Raw genomic sequence first — 17,161 nt, 5'->3', positions numbered from 1 at the left:
TGTCTCTGTCCCTCCCTGTCTCTGTCCCTCCCTGTCTCTGTCCCTCCCTGTCTCTGTCCCTCCCTGTCTCTGTCCCTCCCTGTCTCTGTCCCTCCCTGTCTCTGTCCCTCTCTGTCTCTCCCTCTCTGTCTCTCCCTCTCTGTCTCACCCTTTCTGTCTCTCCCTCTCTGTCTCTCCCTCATCTTAACTGCCGTATACCTACACCGAAGTAACCTACCCTGCTTTCTTCCAGATCTGACTCAAGTTTCACGCGGGAGACATCGGAAGACAGGTAGGGAACACCTCCCCTCCAGTATAGTACCTTGAGGGACTGTGGATCAGGTAAGATCCCAGCCGGGATTGCTGCTTTAGAAATTGTGAAGAGGGGGCATCCTGACACTGGTTAAGGGGTACAGAAGTCATTCACATCTGGCTTTTTTTTTTGTTCGATTAGTGAGGCCATCCGACACACACTCACGTAACTAGGACTAATGGTAGTAAAGTATAAGTGTAATACGATAAATAAACTGTTAATGTAAAAAAAAAAAATTGTGTCCCGGTTTTTCATTTTCAAAATCTGGTCACCCTATTCACATATATAGGCAGCGGGGACAGATGGGCAGGAGGTAAGGGGCTTGTGGTCCGCGCGCGCGGCCGTCCGCAGCGGGTCCTCAGCCTTAGGGCCGTTCTATAGTGGTGGGGGTGCGCGCGCACGGCAGTTATAGATGGCTTAGGTGAGTCAGCCCTTCTATACAAGGGCCGCGCGCGCACGCCAGGGAGCGGGGAGCCGACAGACAGCGGCGAAAACGGGAAAAATAATCTTTTACGCTGCTACCGGCGCTGAATGTATGTATATGTGTGTATGTGTGTATATATGTATGTATGTATATGTGTGTGTGTGTGTGTGTGCATATATGTATGCATGTGTATGTATATATGTGTGTGTGTGTGTGTGTATGTGTGTATATATGTATGCATGTGTATGTATATGTGTGTTGTGGGTATGCATGTGTATGTATATGTGTGTTGTGGGTATGCATGTGTATGGATATGTGTGTTGTGGGTATGTATGTATGCATGTGTATGTGTGTGTGTGTGTATGTGTGTGTGTATCTGTGTGTGTGCACAAATGTAATACATTTGTGCACGGCTGCACACACTATTTAACAGCCCTTAGGCCGTGCTTATAGTGCCTGCGACAGCGACACAACATCGCACAAACACAAAAGCATTGCCGCCGCAGCGTGCGCTTATAGTGCACACAACACACAACGGCGACAAAGCGACGGAGCAACGTCGCCGTCGCGAAAACTTGAAGCCGGCAAATTTGATTTTTCAGGGGCCGTCGTGTCACGTGACGATCCATGAACCAATTAAATGCCCGGAATCCCGCGCCGTCGCGGCAAAACATAACTTTCACCGGTGGCGACGGGTGACGTCACCGGTCGTATCGCCGTCACCATCGGCGGCACTATAACTATAGGCACAGCCTTAGACTTGTGTTATGGCTTTATAGTGATTTTATGTAACTTCATTCCCACGTGACTTCAATTTCGAAGCAGCACTGCCACCCTGTGGAGTAACTGTCAACTTCAGACATTTCTACTGGAGGATTTGTGTTTGCTGAACTTGTTTCCCCGGTCTGCATTTCTTCCCCGTGTCACCTCATGCAGGGTAAATTAGAAATAAAAGCAAATTTATAAAACAGGGGTATTTATATAAAAAAATACTGATGAATGTAGTTGATCATACACATCTAAATATTACAAATGAATTACATTTACAGATATATAGATGCAGACACAATATAATTAAATACATGAAATAGATGGCACACAAATGTGTTCGAGTGAGTTGGGCAATACTAGGCAAAGCAAATGTGATCACAGTTTTAATGAGATAAACTTCCAACCAATCACATTGTCGCGCTGGCTTTTTTTTTTATAAACAATAACGGCTTTCACTGAGCCAATCAGACTAAAGACTTTTTCAGCCAATCAAAATCAAGGAACGTCTTCCAGTGCAATTCACTTTCTCCCCTCATGGGGTGTGTGTGGTTTTCACTCAGGTCCGCTCATACTGCATATAAGCAGCAGCTTTACCGCAATTACCTCATTCGCTTGTTGTTTTGACACTTTGCAGAATGACTGGTCGCGGCAAAGGAGGAAAAGGGCTCGGGAAAGGAGGCGCCAAGAGGCACAGGAAGGTTCTTCGTGACAACATCCAAGGCATAACCAAGCCTGCTATCCGCCGCCTGGCTCGCAGAGGAGGAGTGAAGCGCATCTCCGGTCTCATCTATGAAGAGACCCGTGGGGTGCTCAAGGTTTTCCTGGAGAATGTGATCCGGGACGCGGTCACCTACACCGAGCACGCTAAGAGGAAGACAGTCACCGCTATGGACGTGGTGTATGCTCTCAAGCGCCAGGGCCGCACTCTCTATGGATTCGGAGGCTAAACGGTGACACTTCTTACCAACTGATGATACGGAATTCACATTCATTTAACCCAAAGGCTCTTTTAAGGGCCACCCACATTCTCCTGTATAGAGCTCTGGTTACACCGCCATCTTATTCTTACCCGTTTTCATGTTGCTGTCTCTGACGGGACTCAATATTTCATATTGGAAACGGGTTAGAGAAATACAATTCACTACAAAACCACCCCACAGTATGTGACAGCATTTTGTTACAGCGCTTTATGTACGATTCTTTTATATAAACTTTGCTATACTCCCTTCATACTATTAACTGCTCATTCATAAAGCAAACTACAAATATTGGTCTCACTTTTTGATATAACTTCTCTGAATTAGAAGTGCCTGCACTTGACATAGATTTAAATACGTGATTTTAATTGCTCGATCCATATACACATTTTTTTACATTGCACATTGGTACAATCTGCAAAAGAAAATGTATCTGATAAATGCCTTATCTGTATTGATTTTAACCACTATGAAAACTATTACATTTTTATAGACTTGCATAAAACAATGACAATGTTTGAGCATTCATTCATTATTATTTTGCTGTCTTTTCTGCTCTTAAAACAGAATCCCCAATGCAAATGTTTCATAAAATAGTCACTCTTTTTATATTCCATTAAATAGTCCCATATATTGGGCATCATGTATCAGCTTTTGATGAGAAAAAAATGCAATCGGATTTTCTTTAGCACTTTCTGTGACTTTTATAATTTTTTGTCACAACTGTAAATCTCATACATATTGAACACGTTTTTTGGTTTTATGATTATAAATACAACCCCGCATTTCATGTGTATAACACTCGGTTTGGGGATCTCGGAACAATTATACAGAGAAGGTAAAAAGGCGCCAAAGCTTTACTATCTGTCATTCAAACAAAGACCACACGGTGGCAGTATTGTTTTGGAAATGTCCTGGATTCTGGAGACCTGGATTTTTCACAATGATCTGAATCAAAGGTTTCACCTCCAGATATTTGTGATAAATACGTTTTGCGGATTCCCTTTAATATAATTAGTGAATTAAGTTGAAAATCAACAGGACTCTAGCATCACTTCTTAAATCGCACAAATATGTGACTGATGTGGGGGCTGAAACTGCCAAAGATGCCACATTTCCCACACAATCTATACAGGGAAAACACAGCAGCACCAAAATAAAGGCAGCAAAACACACACACGTGTGTAACTCACATTAACATGAAACACTTGGGGTCTTACTTACTTTTGTGAACAATGTTACTAAATCAATCTGTTCAATTAATTCAATGATCCTTTGTTTTTTTTATTTCAGTCACACTTTATCTCAAAGATTATCACGGAGACCAGAACGTAACCCCGGGATCAAGGCTCCAGAACGGACAAAGCGTTTCAATAAAGAGAATTTATTCTGGCCGTATCCAGCCCAGCACAAACTCCCAAACCCCTTACACTCCCCAAAACAGGGAATACAGGGGGATTCTAGGTGCCAGGCGCCACTTCCAAGGCTCCCCAGGGTTTGCTCCCACTCCTGTGGGGTTTGAGACTGCAGAGCTTTCAACCCTGTTTGCTTTCTGAGACTCTGTCCCGCAGCACGGAACCGGTTTCACATCTCCCGCTGGATGAAGCTCCCAGCGACGTGTGAAGGTGTCTCTGGCGCAGCCTTGGGGCGCACCGCTTAGTTCCCTGCACGCTGGGATCACACTGACCCTGAGCGCTGCTGGGTTACCCTTACATAGAGTCCCCGCTGCTATAGGGCATCGCTGTAGATGGAGGCCATCTTGTCCAAACACCTATTGAGCTTGTTCAACTCATTCTTAGAAGGGAGTCCTATCCCATCCACAATGTCGTCCGCAAATCTGGCGATAATACTTAAAGAAGGGAAGGACCCCCCCCAATGTGGCAGTTACAGACCAATCTCACTGTTGAACAACGACCTTAAACTATATAGTAAAATGTTGGCGAACAGACTTAACCCTATCCTCCCGAGACTAATACACAAGGACCAGGTCGGGTTTGTCCTGGGCCGACAGGCCTCAGACAATACACGTAAAATAATTAACTTAGTAGACCATGCTCACCTTTCAGGCTCAAAGGCGATGCTATTAAGCCTAGACGCAGAGAAGGCATTTGACAGGATTGACTGGCTATTTCTAGACCAAACACTGATAAAACTTGGTTTTGGAGACTCGTTCTTAAAGGGTGTTCAAGCACTTCATCAGAACCCTTCTGCCTCAGTACGACTCTCGGGCGGAGGCCTTGAACGATTCCAAATCAAAAATGGTACCCGACAAGGATGCCCCCTATCCCCCCTCCTCTTCGCCCTCACGATTGAACCACTGGCATCTAAAATAAGACAAAACCCGAACATCCAGGGAATCCCTATCGATAAAGCGCAATACAAAATTTCCCTATTCGCTGATGATATCATTCTTACTTTGACTAAACCCCTAACTTCCCTCCCTAACCTTCAGAAGGAACTGACGGAGTTTGGTAAAGTATCAGGATACAAAATAAACAGCGACAAATCAGAGGCTCTAAATCTTAGTCTCCCAGATCCCGAAGTCAAACTCCTCAAAACTAACTTTAACTACAGATGGTGCCCTTCATACATTAAATATCTGGGAATTAATGTGTCAAGGCACTACCGGGATTTATACCGGGATAACTACCCGAAGTTATGGGACAAGATCAAAAAGGATCTAGATCAGTGGGAAGGTTACCAGATATCGTGGTTCGGTAGAATGATATCTACTAAGATGAATATACTCCCAAGAATGTTATACCTTTTCCAAACACTCCCGACCCACGTTCCGGGCGCTGATCTAAAACATATTCAGAACAGATTGTTCCACTTCATTTGGCAGGGCAAGAGACCCAGAGTCACCAGATCGGTCCTGCTGGCAGCAAGATCTAGGGGAGGACTGGGAGTACCAGACCTACACAGATATTACTTAGCTGCACAGCTCAAGCAGGTAGTAATATGGAACTCGGACCCGACCCGTTGTAGTTGGGTAGAGATAGAGACTCGATGTGCCAAAATGCCTTCTCTGCAAGCCTGCCTCTGGAGCCTGGACAGAGGAGAGGGGCATACACACAATCTTAAACTACAGGCCTCACATTTCACGTGGGACGTCTGGATAAGATGTAAATACAAATATGGCCTTACCACCAAAAGTTCCCAATTGACCCCCATCTTTAACAATCCGAAGTTCCCCCCGGGATGTGGATCTAAACTGTTCGATCAATTCAACACATGGGGTATAGAGGCGATTGCGGAGCTACTGAGCCTAGGGAGGCTTCTGAGCTACCAAGAATTGAGGACCAAATATAAAATTAGAGAATTGGACACATTTAAATACCTCCAAATCAGAAACTTTATTAGAACAACATGCCCTCTCCCAGAATACCCCACTCTCACGACGTTTGAACAACTTTGCGAGACAAAGACCCACCAGAAAGGTCTAATCTCGGACATTTATGGTGCTCTAGAGCGCTCCTCGACCCCCAAAGAGCATGATTATATGCTCAAATGGGCAGCAGACCTGAATATAAATATAGACAGAGAGACTTGGGAAGAAATCTGGCAGGCAGCCTCAGAGACCTCCCTATGCACTACAATAAAGGAAAACATTTATAAAATTATGTTTGGCTGGTATCTTACCCCAGCACGATTAAACCAGATCTACCCTCTGGCATCAGACCTATGTTGGAGAGGCTGTGGTCATAGAGGGGACATGGCCCACATCTGGTGGACCTGTCCAGAAATTGTGAAGTACTGGGCTAAGGTCCAAATTTTGATAAAAGTGGTCACTGACCTGGAATTACCTATCGAACCACTGACCTACCTGTTGGCCGCACCAATGACTGACATAGTCCGGCCAACCAGGAAATTAATATCCTTCATTCTTACCGCGGCAAGATGCTGTATTGCGGCCTCCTGGAGGAAAACAACCACGCCGGCACTGGGAACGATCAAAAAAAGAGTCGGCGAGGTGATGATCATGTAAAAGCTCACCGCTATCGTGAGAAAAAAACTCCCCGCCTAAGAGGACATCTGGGAACCGTGGATTTCCTGCAATAGGGTCAGACAATCAGCTCAAACGTGACAGAGGTCTACCCCCTCCCCAGAAGTGAACTAAAACTACCTGCGAGACCACATCCCCAAAAGCCAGATGGGACTCCCAACCCCCTCCGACCCCTCCCCCCCTCTCTCTCCCCCCTCACCCTTCCAGTCCCCCCCCCCCCTGCCTTCCCTCTCTGAAGGCACTCCCCCCTCTTTACTGACAACTGAGGTTGTCAATCTGTTTCCCCCCCAAAAAATTGTCGATTTAAAAATGTTAGGCTTTATCGCTTGTTGTACCTGCATACATATCTAAATGCCTAAAAAAATTATTTGAAAAAAAAAAAAATGATTCTCCCATTAACTGTACCTGTAAAACCCTACATAGATTGCTCCATTATTAACTGACACCTCCATTCATTATCCCCACTAAAATTACCACTAACCCTTGATGAACTACCACTGTTCAACCCAACCTCACAAACCATAATCAGTCCATCACCAACTATCCTCTCCTCCGCCTCATCCTATCACAGCTTCACATAATAAAGTGGAAGCTCGGCTCGCTGCCCCAAAACTGTGTGTAATGGCGGCCTCTATGAGACTCATTTGGCCTGTTTATAATGTATTGAGTGGTAACTTCTTCCAGAAAAGAGCTAATCACTGTGTGATCCCGGGGGATGTGTGTAAAGGTTCCGGTCTCCTGTGACAGGCTTTTTATCTGGTGGATAGTAATGGACATCACTTGGCCCAGTTCTGAATCTCTTGCAGGACTTTCATTTCTGAGTAGTTCGTGATTTCAAGACCGCAGGACCGATAGTTCCACACATAATGAGCATAGTCCAGTGCACCTCTCACCGGAGTTCTATTGTGCCCAGTTCAGGGCTCTGGACAAAGGAGGCGGGGCACCTACATGGAGTTCAACTCCTGGCTAGACCTTCACAGCCCTCGGTGTGTAGCCAGATGCAGAGTCACCTCGCTCCTAGACAGGATGGACATCGTCATCCGTGAACAGTTTTTGCCCAAATGTGTACCGGAGTTGCGGGAGTGGGTCATAGAGCATAAGACGAGAATGCACTAGACGACCGTCATGATGGCAGATGATTTTGTGACCATGCGGCCACAGTTGGAGAAGTGGGTCCTGACCCCCGATCCAGTGCCAGCGACAACACCACCTAACGTAGCTGACCCTCCCAAGGCCACTAAGCTGGGATGGAGCAAGTGGAGTGCCGGAGGTGCTGCAGCCAAGCCTGCAGAGTTTGCCCATGAGCGCCGGTGCTACCAGTGCAATTGGATAGGCCATCTGCGGGTGGACTGCCCCAACCCACCCTGCTCCAGTAACCCCAACATGGGGCAATGCTCACAAGCAGCGATACCAATCCCCTACGTGAGATTGGCCCCAAAAGCATAGCAAGTGGAGGCCGTGCAGAATGTGCAGCAGCAGACCTAGCAGCAGCAGTCAACGATGCAGAAGTGGATCTGGAGGGACATGGAATCGCAGCCATCGGGCTGGAATCCAATGATGTCCGCCAACAATATTTGTGCCCGGTTACCAGAGGCCATCTCCGGGTGGCCGGCCTGATGGACACCGGTGTTACGGTAATCTGGTGCAACCTGATATGGTCAGCCCAGAGAAACTTCTCCAAGGCACGGGGATGCCGGTGAGAATGCTGGACAGAGCCCCCAAGTTATTGCAAGTTGCCCGGGTGTTACTTGATCAGGGCACTAGTAGAGGAGTCTGGGATGTCACAGTGTAACCCGGCTTGGACACCAACATCCTGCTGGGCAATGACTTGGGGCACTTTATTTGCTCCTACTCTGAGGAGAATGCACCAGTGGCTGCATTCACCCCGAGCAAAAGTCAGGAAGTTGCCCAGGTGGAAGTGCCTTTGGCATTGCCGCACACCACCCAAATTATCTCTCCCCAGCTTTTGGAGCCAAAGAGAGCTGAAGTCCCGGTGGACACCAAGCAGGTAAGCCAACACAAGCCAGACATTTGTCCCGAACCCTGTCCCAACATTTCCTCTGACTGTTTGACAGGGCCAACCTACCAGGACTGAGCTAGGAGTTCATGGACATTGTGTGATCGGACCCCAAACTGGAGGGCATTTACTTCAGGCGACTGAGTCTGACTCCAAGGGTGTGTCCCATCGGTTCCTTTGGCACCACAGTGTCTCATAACAGGAATCCAAGAGTGCTCTGGTCAGATCAGGGACATTAAGGCGACAGATAGTTGTTACTCATGAGTATAGGGCACAGTTGATGCAGATATCCCATGTGATCCTGCTGGTAGGGGCATCAGATTGTCACTCATACTAGAGCCCGGCTACTACAGACTTTCTACTCACCGGCGTTATGACAGGAGGTATTGGTGTTCTGCCATAACTGTAATCCCTGCCACCTAGTGGGCAAGTCGAGTGACCACACAAAGGCTCCCCTGAGACCGCTACCAGTGATCGGTGAGTCCTTCCAGCGTGTAGCTGTAAATATAGTGGATCCGCACATGATCCCAGTTGCTCTGTCCTTGATTGAAGCACGTCAATTGGCAGAGTCTTTGATTGAGATATTCACTAGGGTAAGTTTCCCAAGTGAGATCCTGGTTGATCCGGGGGCACAGTGCATGTCCGAACTGCTCCAATGTCTCTTGGCAATGTGCGAGGTCAAATCTCTCTGTACAACCCCCTACCATCCCCAAATGAATGGATTATGTGAGCGGTTCAATGGGACCTTAATGACAATGTTGCAAGCATTTGTGGAAGCTGAAAGGGTGAGACTGACAAGCTCACTTACATCACCTGCTATTCGCGCATCTAGAGGTGCCAAAGGAGTTTACCATCCATTCCCCCTTCAAGCTCCTCTATGGGTTCCATGTCCGTGGACCACTCAATCTGTTTCATAAGGGCTGGGAGGGGGAGATACTGATGCTTTGGTGCTACATTACGTGGTGGGGCTCAGGGACCAGATAGAGGAACACATGGGGTTGGCACAGGCTAAACTTGAGGCAGCTCAGATCAGGCAATAGCGCTGGTATGATAGGAGTTTCCGTAGTAGAGAATTAATCCCAGGACAGCAGGTGCTTGTACTGAAGCCCACTTGGCAGAACAAGCTACTTGCCGCCTGGGCGGGCCTGTACACGGTTCACCAGCGGGTGCATGAGTGTAATTATGTGGTAAACCAGGATCCATAGGCAGGTAGGCATATAACATACCATATCAATATGCTAAAGGAGTATCACAAGAGCGGGCCGGAGATGTTTGCTATTTGTAGCCCGCTGCTGGGGGATCCGGCAAGCCAGGCTCTGCCCGATCTCCTGGGAGAAATCCGGCAGGGAGGCTTAGTGGAGCAGGTGGAGATGGGTCCCCAACTCGCGGTTCCCAAGCTGGTACGAGAGATGCTAGAGCAGTACCAGGTCATGTTTACAGATAATCAGGGCATTACCCATCTAACCGATCACCCGGTCAAAACCGGGGATCATTGGCCACTCCTCAAGAAGCGTAATGGATCTCTGCGGAGGTAAACTGGAGCATTAAGGGGGAGGTTGAGGAGATTATGGCATTAGGGGTAATTTCTCGTGCTCAGTGTCCTTGGGCTTCACCGGTATTTGTGGTGCCAAGGAGGGTGGGACCACTTGGTTCTGTGTAAAATAACGTCAGCTTAATACTCAGACCGTGGCAAATGCCTATCCTTTGTCCCACATGGATGAGCTCTTAGATGAGCTCATCGGGGCCAGGTATCTGGCCACCATGAATCTGTACAGATTCCATTGACCCAACAGGCGTAGGAAAGGTCGGCTTTCAACATCCTTGGCTTGTAAGAATATTTGGTCATGTCATTTGTGATGAGAAAACGCCGGCCACGTTCTAGCGCCTTGTCAACCGGTTGCTGGAAGGGATTAAGGGCTATGTTAGGGCTTATCTGGACGACTTAGCCATTTGTATTAATGACTGGGACACTCATCTGGTTAATGTAGCAGCAGTCCTAGATAGGATCAGGGAGGCTGGCCTGACACTAAAGCCATCCAAGTGCCAAGTCGGCATTGTGGGGGTATTTTACCTCAGCTACTGGGTAGGCGGGGGACATCTCAAGCCTGAGCCCACGAAAGTTGTGTCAATAGTGGACTGGCCGGTCCCCCACACTATAAAGCAGGTAATCACTTTTATAAGTACCACCAGCTACTATAGAATGTTTTTGCCCCAGTATAGTGCTCTGGCTCAAGCCATGACCGATTTAACAAAAAAGATACTGTTGGTGCTAGTTGCCTGTTCTCCTGAGTGTAGGCAGCATTCCAGACTTTCAAAGATGCTTGAGCCAGTGCTCTGATCCTGGTGGTCCTCGATAACATCAAGCGATTCTTGGTGCAAACCAATGCTTCAACTTATGGCATCAGTGCTGTGCTAAGCCAGGTAGGTGAGGATTGCAGCAAGGCTATGTTCACCTACCTAAGCTGCAAGCTGTTGCCTTGGGAGGTCACCTATGCCACAATCGAGAAAGAGAGTCTCAACAATGTGTGGGTTCTCAAGAAGTTATAGGTCATGTTTACGGGAAGCCTTTCACTGTGATCACTGATCGCAACCCCCTTAGCTTGTTGCAGCGGGTGTAAGGTGAAAATGGGAAGTTGGTGTGACCTCCAGGAGTTTAATTTTACCATTCAACACAAAAAAGTGCAATGAGCACAGCAACGCCAATAGTCATTCCCAGCACGACGATCCCAGCCCCGACAAACGGACTTCCAGGGACTAAAGTCTTGGAGAGACACCTGATGGGGTAGCTTTCCCAGAGCCTTCATCTTAAAGGGGGATATTTGATGGTATGGGGTAGCCAACCTCACATAATAAAGATGAAGCCCGGCTGGATACCCCAAAACTGTGTGTAATAGCCACCTCGGTGAGGCTCGTTTGGCCTGTGTATAATGCATTTTGTGTAACCTCTTCCAGAAAAGAGCTAATCACTGTGTAATCTTTAGAAGGGGGAAAACAGTAGGAATTGGGAACAGGGATTGTATCGGTAAAAAAAAGGCACTTTTGTGCCCTGTAGTAGTACAGTATGTTCCCCATACATTTAGTAAGGCAGCCAGCACTGCCTTTTGTTTTGCTAGCATTTCAGAGAAAAGCTGCTTTGTGACAGAAGGTGGGGTCGGTGTGAGTATGAGGACAATGGTGAGTAGGGAAGGGATGGTAATCAGGTCCGGGGAACTGGTTCTCGTTGGTGCAAATACTTTTTTCACATGAGAGGCTGAGGTGCCTACCCAGCGGGATGTATGGGGCTGGCTAGTTCAACCGTTGCCGTGTCTGAGTCCCATAGGCACAATTTCCATTGGCTATTTCAAATTTCCCCCTCGCTAGACCCTCCCTACTCGAGGGGCGGTCAAGAATGACTAAGCCGGCCCCCTCCTCTGATTTGTACAGCCGGACAAGACATCGTCCTCCGATTGGCTGGTTGCCCCTGCTCCATGAAAAGTATAGGAGCCCGAGAGCTATGTAAGGGGAGAAGCCAATCAGAGTACCAGACAAGTTTTGAAGCTGATCGGACAGGCGACTGGCGGGATTTTAAATAGTGCTATTGGGACAATAGCACTGAGAAGGAGCTGTACAGGGCAAATCTACTGAAGCAGTCCCCTGCACCTAGTTGAGGCTAGATTCTTCTCCCTCAGACCCCAGTTGGCGAAGTGTGTTAAAAAATCTGGTCTCCCGTGACAGGCTCCTTCCCCAAGCTGCGTGGGAAAGATATGGAAGCCTATCAAGCAATGGTTTGGGAGGATGCTGGTGACTACCAGGTGGTAAAAGCACTGCTCTGGTCTCAGTATGAGATCACGCCCGAGACTTACTGGACCCAGTTTCATGCCATGCACAAGGGGTCCACGGATTTGCACACTGACTCTGTGGCCCGGTCAGCCCATCATGCGTAGAGGTGAGTAACTGTGTGTTCAGTGAGTATCTTCAATGTATTCCTTATCTTAATCGTGAAGGAGCAATTTGTACTCAAACGTTTCCCGGAGGTGAGTGAATGCATTATGGATGGAAAACCATCAATGGCTCAGCAAACTGCCAAGATTTCGGATGAGTTCATGGCGGCTCGACTCCTATTCTGGCAACAACCCCAACGGAGTGTTCCAGTTCCTGGCCACCATCCTCATCGGCACACATAAACCCCAAGGTCCGATGCATCTTTGTGGAGCTGCCCAGTGCCCCCTAGTTCCAGAACCCGACCACCAAGTTTATCCATAAGTGGCAATGCTTTGGTTTCAACAGGGCGTGCCACCTGAGGGTGGTTTGCCCCACTGCACTTTGAACCGATACACCTGCGATGGGACCCACAACCCAGCTCCTCAAATAAACGCCAGGGTAAGTCACATTCCCATGCTCGAGCAATAGCAGGTGACCCACCATATCACCCAGGCAACCCAGGTCCCAGTCTCCGAGGCTGCCGAGATTGCTGCCTGTGCTGCAACACAAAGAGGAGCCACCATTGGGCTAGAGCAGATCATTGTGCGGTTGAAATATTTGTGCCCTTATACCATCAGCACTATGATGGTGGCCAGCCAGTTGGACCCTGGCACGGTCATCACTCTTGTCCAACCTGATATGTTTGGGCCAGAGCATCTGCCACCTGTCCGATGGTGCCCCTAAGTCCCTGCAGGTGGCCCGTGTTTTCATCGATTAGGGCATGGCCCAGAGCATCCGTAATGGCAGAGACCTCCCAGGCCATAACACCAACATGTTGTTGGGAACTGATTATGGCAATTTTATGTGCCACTCATAGGGGTAGAGTGTGTCCTTCGAGTGTGCCCTATTGTGGGTGCAAAACATGTTAGTGTGTTTCTCTGGTTGCCAATAACTATGTTTTTACCACAGCCTCTTCATCTGTTCCTACTCGTGGTGCAACGCTATCCTTGGCTCTTTGCCAATTTTATTTCCCATTGTGGCTGTGACCTGCTGTCAGACTTGAGACCTTGCCACCTCTGACACTATGTTTGTTGAGGGTCCCAAGAATGAAACCATCACTCCCCGGATATTGGAGTTCATCCCTTGGATGTCCTGGAGGAGACCAGTAAAGTAAGCTGGGTGTAACCTGACCAAACTGACAACCCTATCCCTGCCAGTATGACTAGGGCCAATGAGCCAGAGCACAGTCGGCAGTTCCGCAATACCTTGCTGTCAGATCAGAGCTTAGACGGCATGTGGCAGCACGCTGCCAAACCGGTCATTGAGTCCAGATCCGATTGGCTTGTGAGTGCCGCCAGCTCCCATACAGGGAACAGAGCCCAGGGACTCCGGACTGACCATGGACGGGGGTATTAAAACATTTAATAAGTAATGTGTTGGGGCTCAGAATAAACTGGTGCACACTTTGTAGAGAGTATTTTCATTGCTGCCACATTTAGCTACAACTGATTGTGTGTTAAGGGCACACTTTTTTTTTTTCTATAATAAACAGGGACCTGAGACTCTGGTAAATAATTACATATTTTTCCTAAATTATCCAGTGATGTACGCACATAGATGGGATTGCAATTGAGTAATGGGTTAATATAAACATATTGAAAGTACCTTGTGCAGGAGAAAGGTGAGTTTGCTAGAGTAGCCGTGTGTATTAACCCTGGTTGCATATCACATGCTCACTTGTGTGCAGTCCGTGACAGATAGTATATGGGCCACATGCTCACAGATGGACCGTACATGACATTGCTGTTCCTCAGATTTAAAAAAAAAATGACAGCAGGTTCTGTAATTTAAAACCAGATGCTGTAATTATGTGTTCTGCCTTTTGGTTATTGAATCTTTCTATACCATTATACTATTTTATTTTCTAACATGTCAACATTAATTATATTATGACTTGATTTTGCATGTTCGAGGGCAATCTGTAAACAACGTTGGTTGAATATTTTTTTTTTTTTAATTGTTCTTGCATCAATGTTACTCACTTGTCTTTAATGATACATTATATACATTTTCAGTATAATACACCTTCATGGCTTGCGAATTTGTGTCCGATATAAAAACAGGTTTTAGCCTTTACAAGCCAAGTAATGAAGATACCGATTTCTAATCCAACAGCGCCACTGTGTGGTACTGTAAATTGTTTCAAGAAAAGACTCCTAATACCAACACGTTGCGCCTTTTGTATAATCACAAACAGAAACAAACACTACTTTATAGTGTATTAGCCATGCTGCACTACTTTGTTTTAATTTATTTAGCGATGAACTGGAAACAGATTTTTTGTTTAGCTTTATAGTTATGGTTCCAGCAAACTAAATGCATACTTTAATCATTTCATCAATTTTATGGGATTTTTCCCTTAAAATCATCATGTCGGTAATTAAAGTTCACCCCAAGTTATATATACAGTAGGTGCCTTTATGGTATTAAATATTGATTTGCTTTCTGCAGTGTCGTATCAAACGCATTACTGTTTCTAATGACAGAACTGACACCTCCACATACATGGACTTAATTATACATTACTTTACAAATGAAGAGAACTATTATCATAAACAATGAAAGTGACTTAGAATGGAGATAGAAATATAATAAAAACATGTCCTGCAGGAAATGTGAAATACTATAACGCTTTTTTGATGCTGTGGGTGGCTCTGAAAAGAGCCTTTGTGTTGGGTATGTGGGGATCTCTGCTCCTGGTCTCGGGGGTGAAGCTCACTTGCTGCTCTTGGCCGGTTTGTGGCTCTCGGTTTTCTTGGGCAGTAGCACGGCCTGGATGTTGGGCAGGACACCCCCCTGAGCGATGGTGACCCCTCCGAGCAGCCTGTTCAGCTCCTCGTCGTTCCGCACAGCGAGCTGCAGGTGCCGGGGGATGATGCGGGACTTCTTATTGTCCCGGGCAGCGTTACCGGCCAACTCCAGGATCTCAGCGGTCAGATACTCCAGCACTGCGGCCAAATAGACCGGGGCTCCGGCTCCCACACGCTGAGCATAATTTCCCTTCCGAAGCAGCCTGTGCACACGGCCGACTGGGAACTGCAGCCCAGCCCGAGATGAGCGCGTCTTGGCCTTAGCGCGAGTTTTCCCGCCTTGTTTGCCTCTTCCAGACATCGTGTATCACTCAGACAGCAGCTCGGGTAACAGGAGAAGTGACAAACCCCGCCCCCTGTGCCCTTATTTATACACTCTGACAGCAGCTGAACTCCTCTGTGATTGGTCAGTTTTGAAAACAGCCAATCAGTTCCATAATCCTGAAACCACCAAGCATCTAATTTGAAAGAAAACTGATGATGTCATAAACGGTCACATGATAAAGTCAGCCAATAGAAGAACAGAATGCTGGGGCTGCTAGTTTGCATAGGACTCCTATAAATAGAGCTGCTGGAAACCAAAACCAAAAACTAAGCCTGGCGAACCACAGGGTATACCGTACCGACCGGGCAACAGGAGCCAGAGGTGGTGGGACGGCTGTGATTGTTAACACACGGGTCAGCCATAATGAGATTGCACTACCACCCCTCCGGAGTATTGAAGCCACTGGAGTACAGCTAAAGACTGCAACAGGACCACTGCGACTAATTGCCACCTACTGCCCCCCTAAGGTGAAGCTACATTTGGGAGACTTGGAAGCTCTGCTGGACTCCACTGTCCCAACCATCATCGGGGGAGACCTAAATGCCAAACACCGGTGCTGGAACTCAAGGACAGCAAACTCCAGAGGACAAGCTCTTCTTGCTTACTCAAAGGAGAGTGACTTTGTAGTGGCTGGCCCTACAGAACCCACCCACTACCCAGGCACTGCAAGCCACACACCGGATGTCCTGGACATTGTCTTACTGAAGAACGTGAAACATTCTGTCCAGTTGGAAACCCTGGCGGAACTGACCTCAGACCACAACCCAGTTACCATTACTGTTGGCGACGAGATGGAAACCCACCAGCAAACACCCAGGTACAACTTCACCAGGGCGAACTGGAGCCTGTACAAAGAAGAGTTGAGCAACATCACAAACCCCCGCCCCTTGGACACCAACGGAGACATTGATGATGCTGTTAACACCTTTACTACCGCAGTCCAACATGCAATAGAGCACAGCGTCCCGAAACAGATGCCCAAACGCTGCTCCATCTACGACCTACCGAGCGGGATCAAGCAAGCGATTGCTGAGAAAAACAGGGCCCGACGCCAGTGGCAGAAGTTCCGCACACCTGACCTTCTGGTAAAGTACAACTCACATTTGCAGACTACTGCGACAGCAAATCAGCCAACACCGGGGGGAGAGGTGGGAGGCCGCAGCAGCCAAGCTGAAGGAATCCGACAACTCTGTTTGGAGAATGACCCGACGCCTGACCGGGAAGAAGGAGCCTAATCCACCTATCCAGGGCCAGACCCACCTGGCATGTAGCAACAAGGACAAGGCAGAGGTTCTCGCTGACACACTGGAGACAACTTTTAGGCCTAACCAAGCCAGCAAAATAGCACGGGAAGTTGAGCAAGGAGTTAACAGGCATCTTACCGAGCACCTACCAGAGACCGAAGCGGAAACCCTTGAAGGATGCACCAGGACTGAGATAACGCAACTTGCAGAAAAGCTGGCAAATGGCAAAGCACCAGGAAGTGACGGAATTACCAACCTGGCCATCAAGAAGCTTCCGCCGGCAGCCATGGAATGCCTCACAGAAATCTTCAATGCATGCATGCGGCTCCAGCACT

The 17,161-nt window shown here is 47.7% G+C and overlaps 1 protein-coding gene across 1 annotated transcript; it reads right to left on the bottom strand.

Annotated features, from left to right (window-relative positions):
* Positions 1–15,162: 15,162 nt before the first annotated feature.
* On the bottom strand, positions 15,163–15,558 carry LOC142473845 (histone H2A type 1-like). The gene has a single exon (XM_075580790.1). The coding sequence runs from the start codon at positions 15,556–15,558 to the stop codon at positions 15,163–15,165; it is 396 nt and encodes a 131-aa protein (XP_075436905.1).
* Positions 15,559–17,161: the final 1,603 nt, after the last annotated feature.

Source organism: Ascaphus truei, assembly GCF_040206685.1.
Source record: "Ascaphus truei isolate aAscTru1 chromosome 12 unlocalized genomic scaffold, aAscTru1.hap1 SUPER_12_unloc_7, whole genome shotgun sequence".
NCBI classification, from domain to species: Eukaryota; Metazoa; Chordata; class Amphibia; order Anura; family Ascaphidae; genus Ascaphus; species Ascaphus truei.
This window is presented reverse-complemented; position numbering and strand designations above follow the sequence as displayed.

Bases quoted from the DNA above. Each gene is read 5' to 3' on its own strand.
- LOC142473845 (XM_075580790.1), bottom strand. From the start codon at position 15,558: ATGTCTGGAAGAGGCAAACAAGGCGGGAAAACTCGCGCTAAGGCCAAG.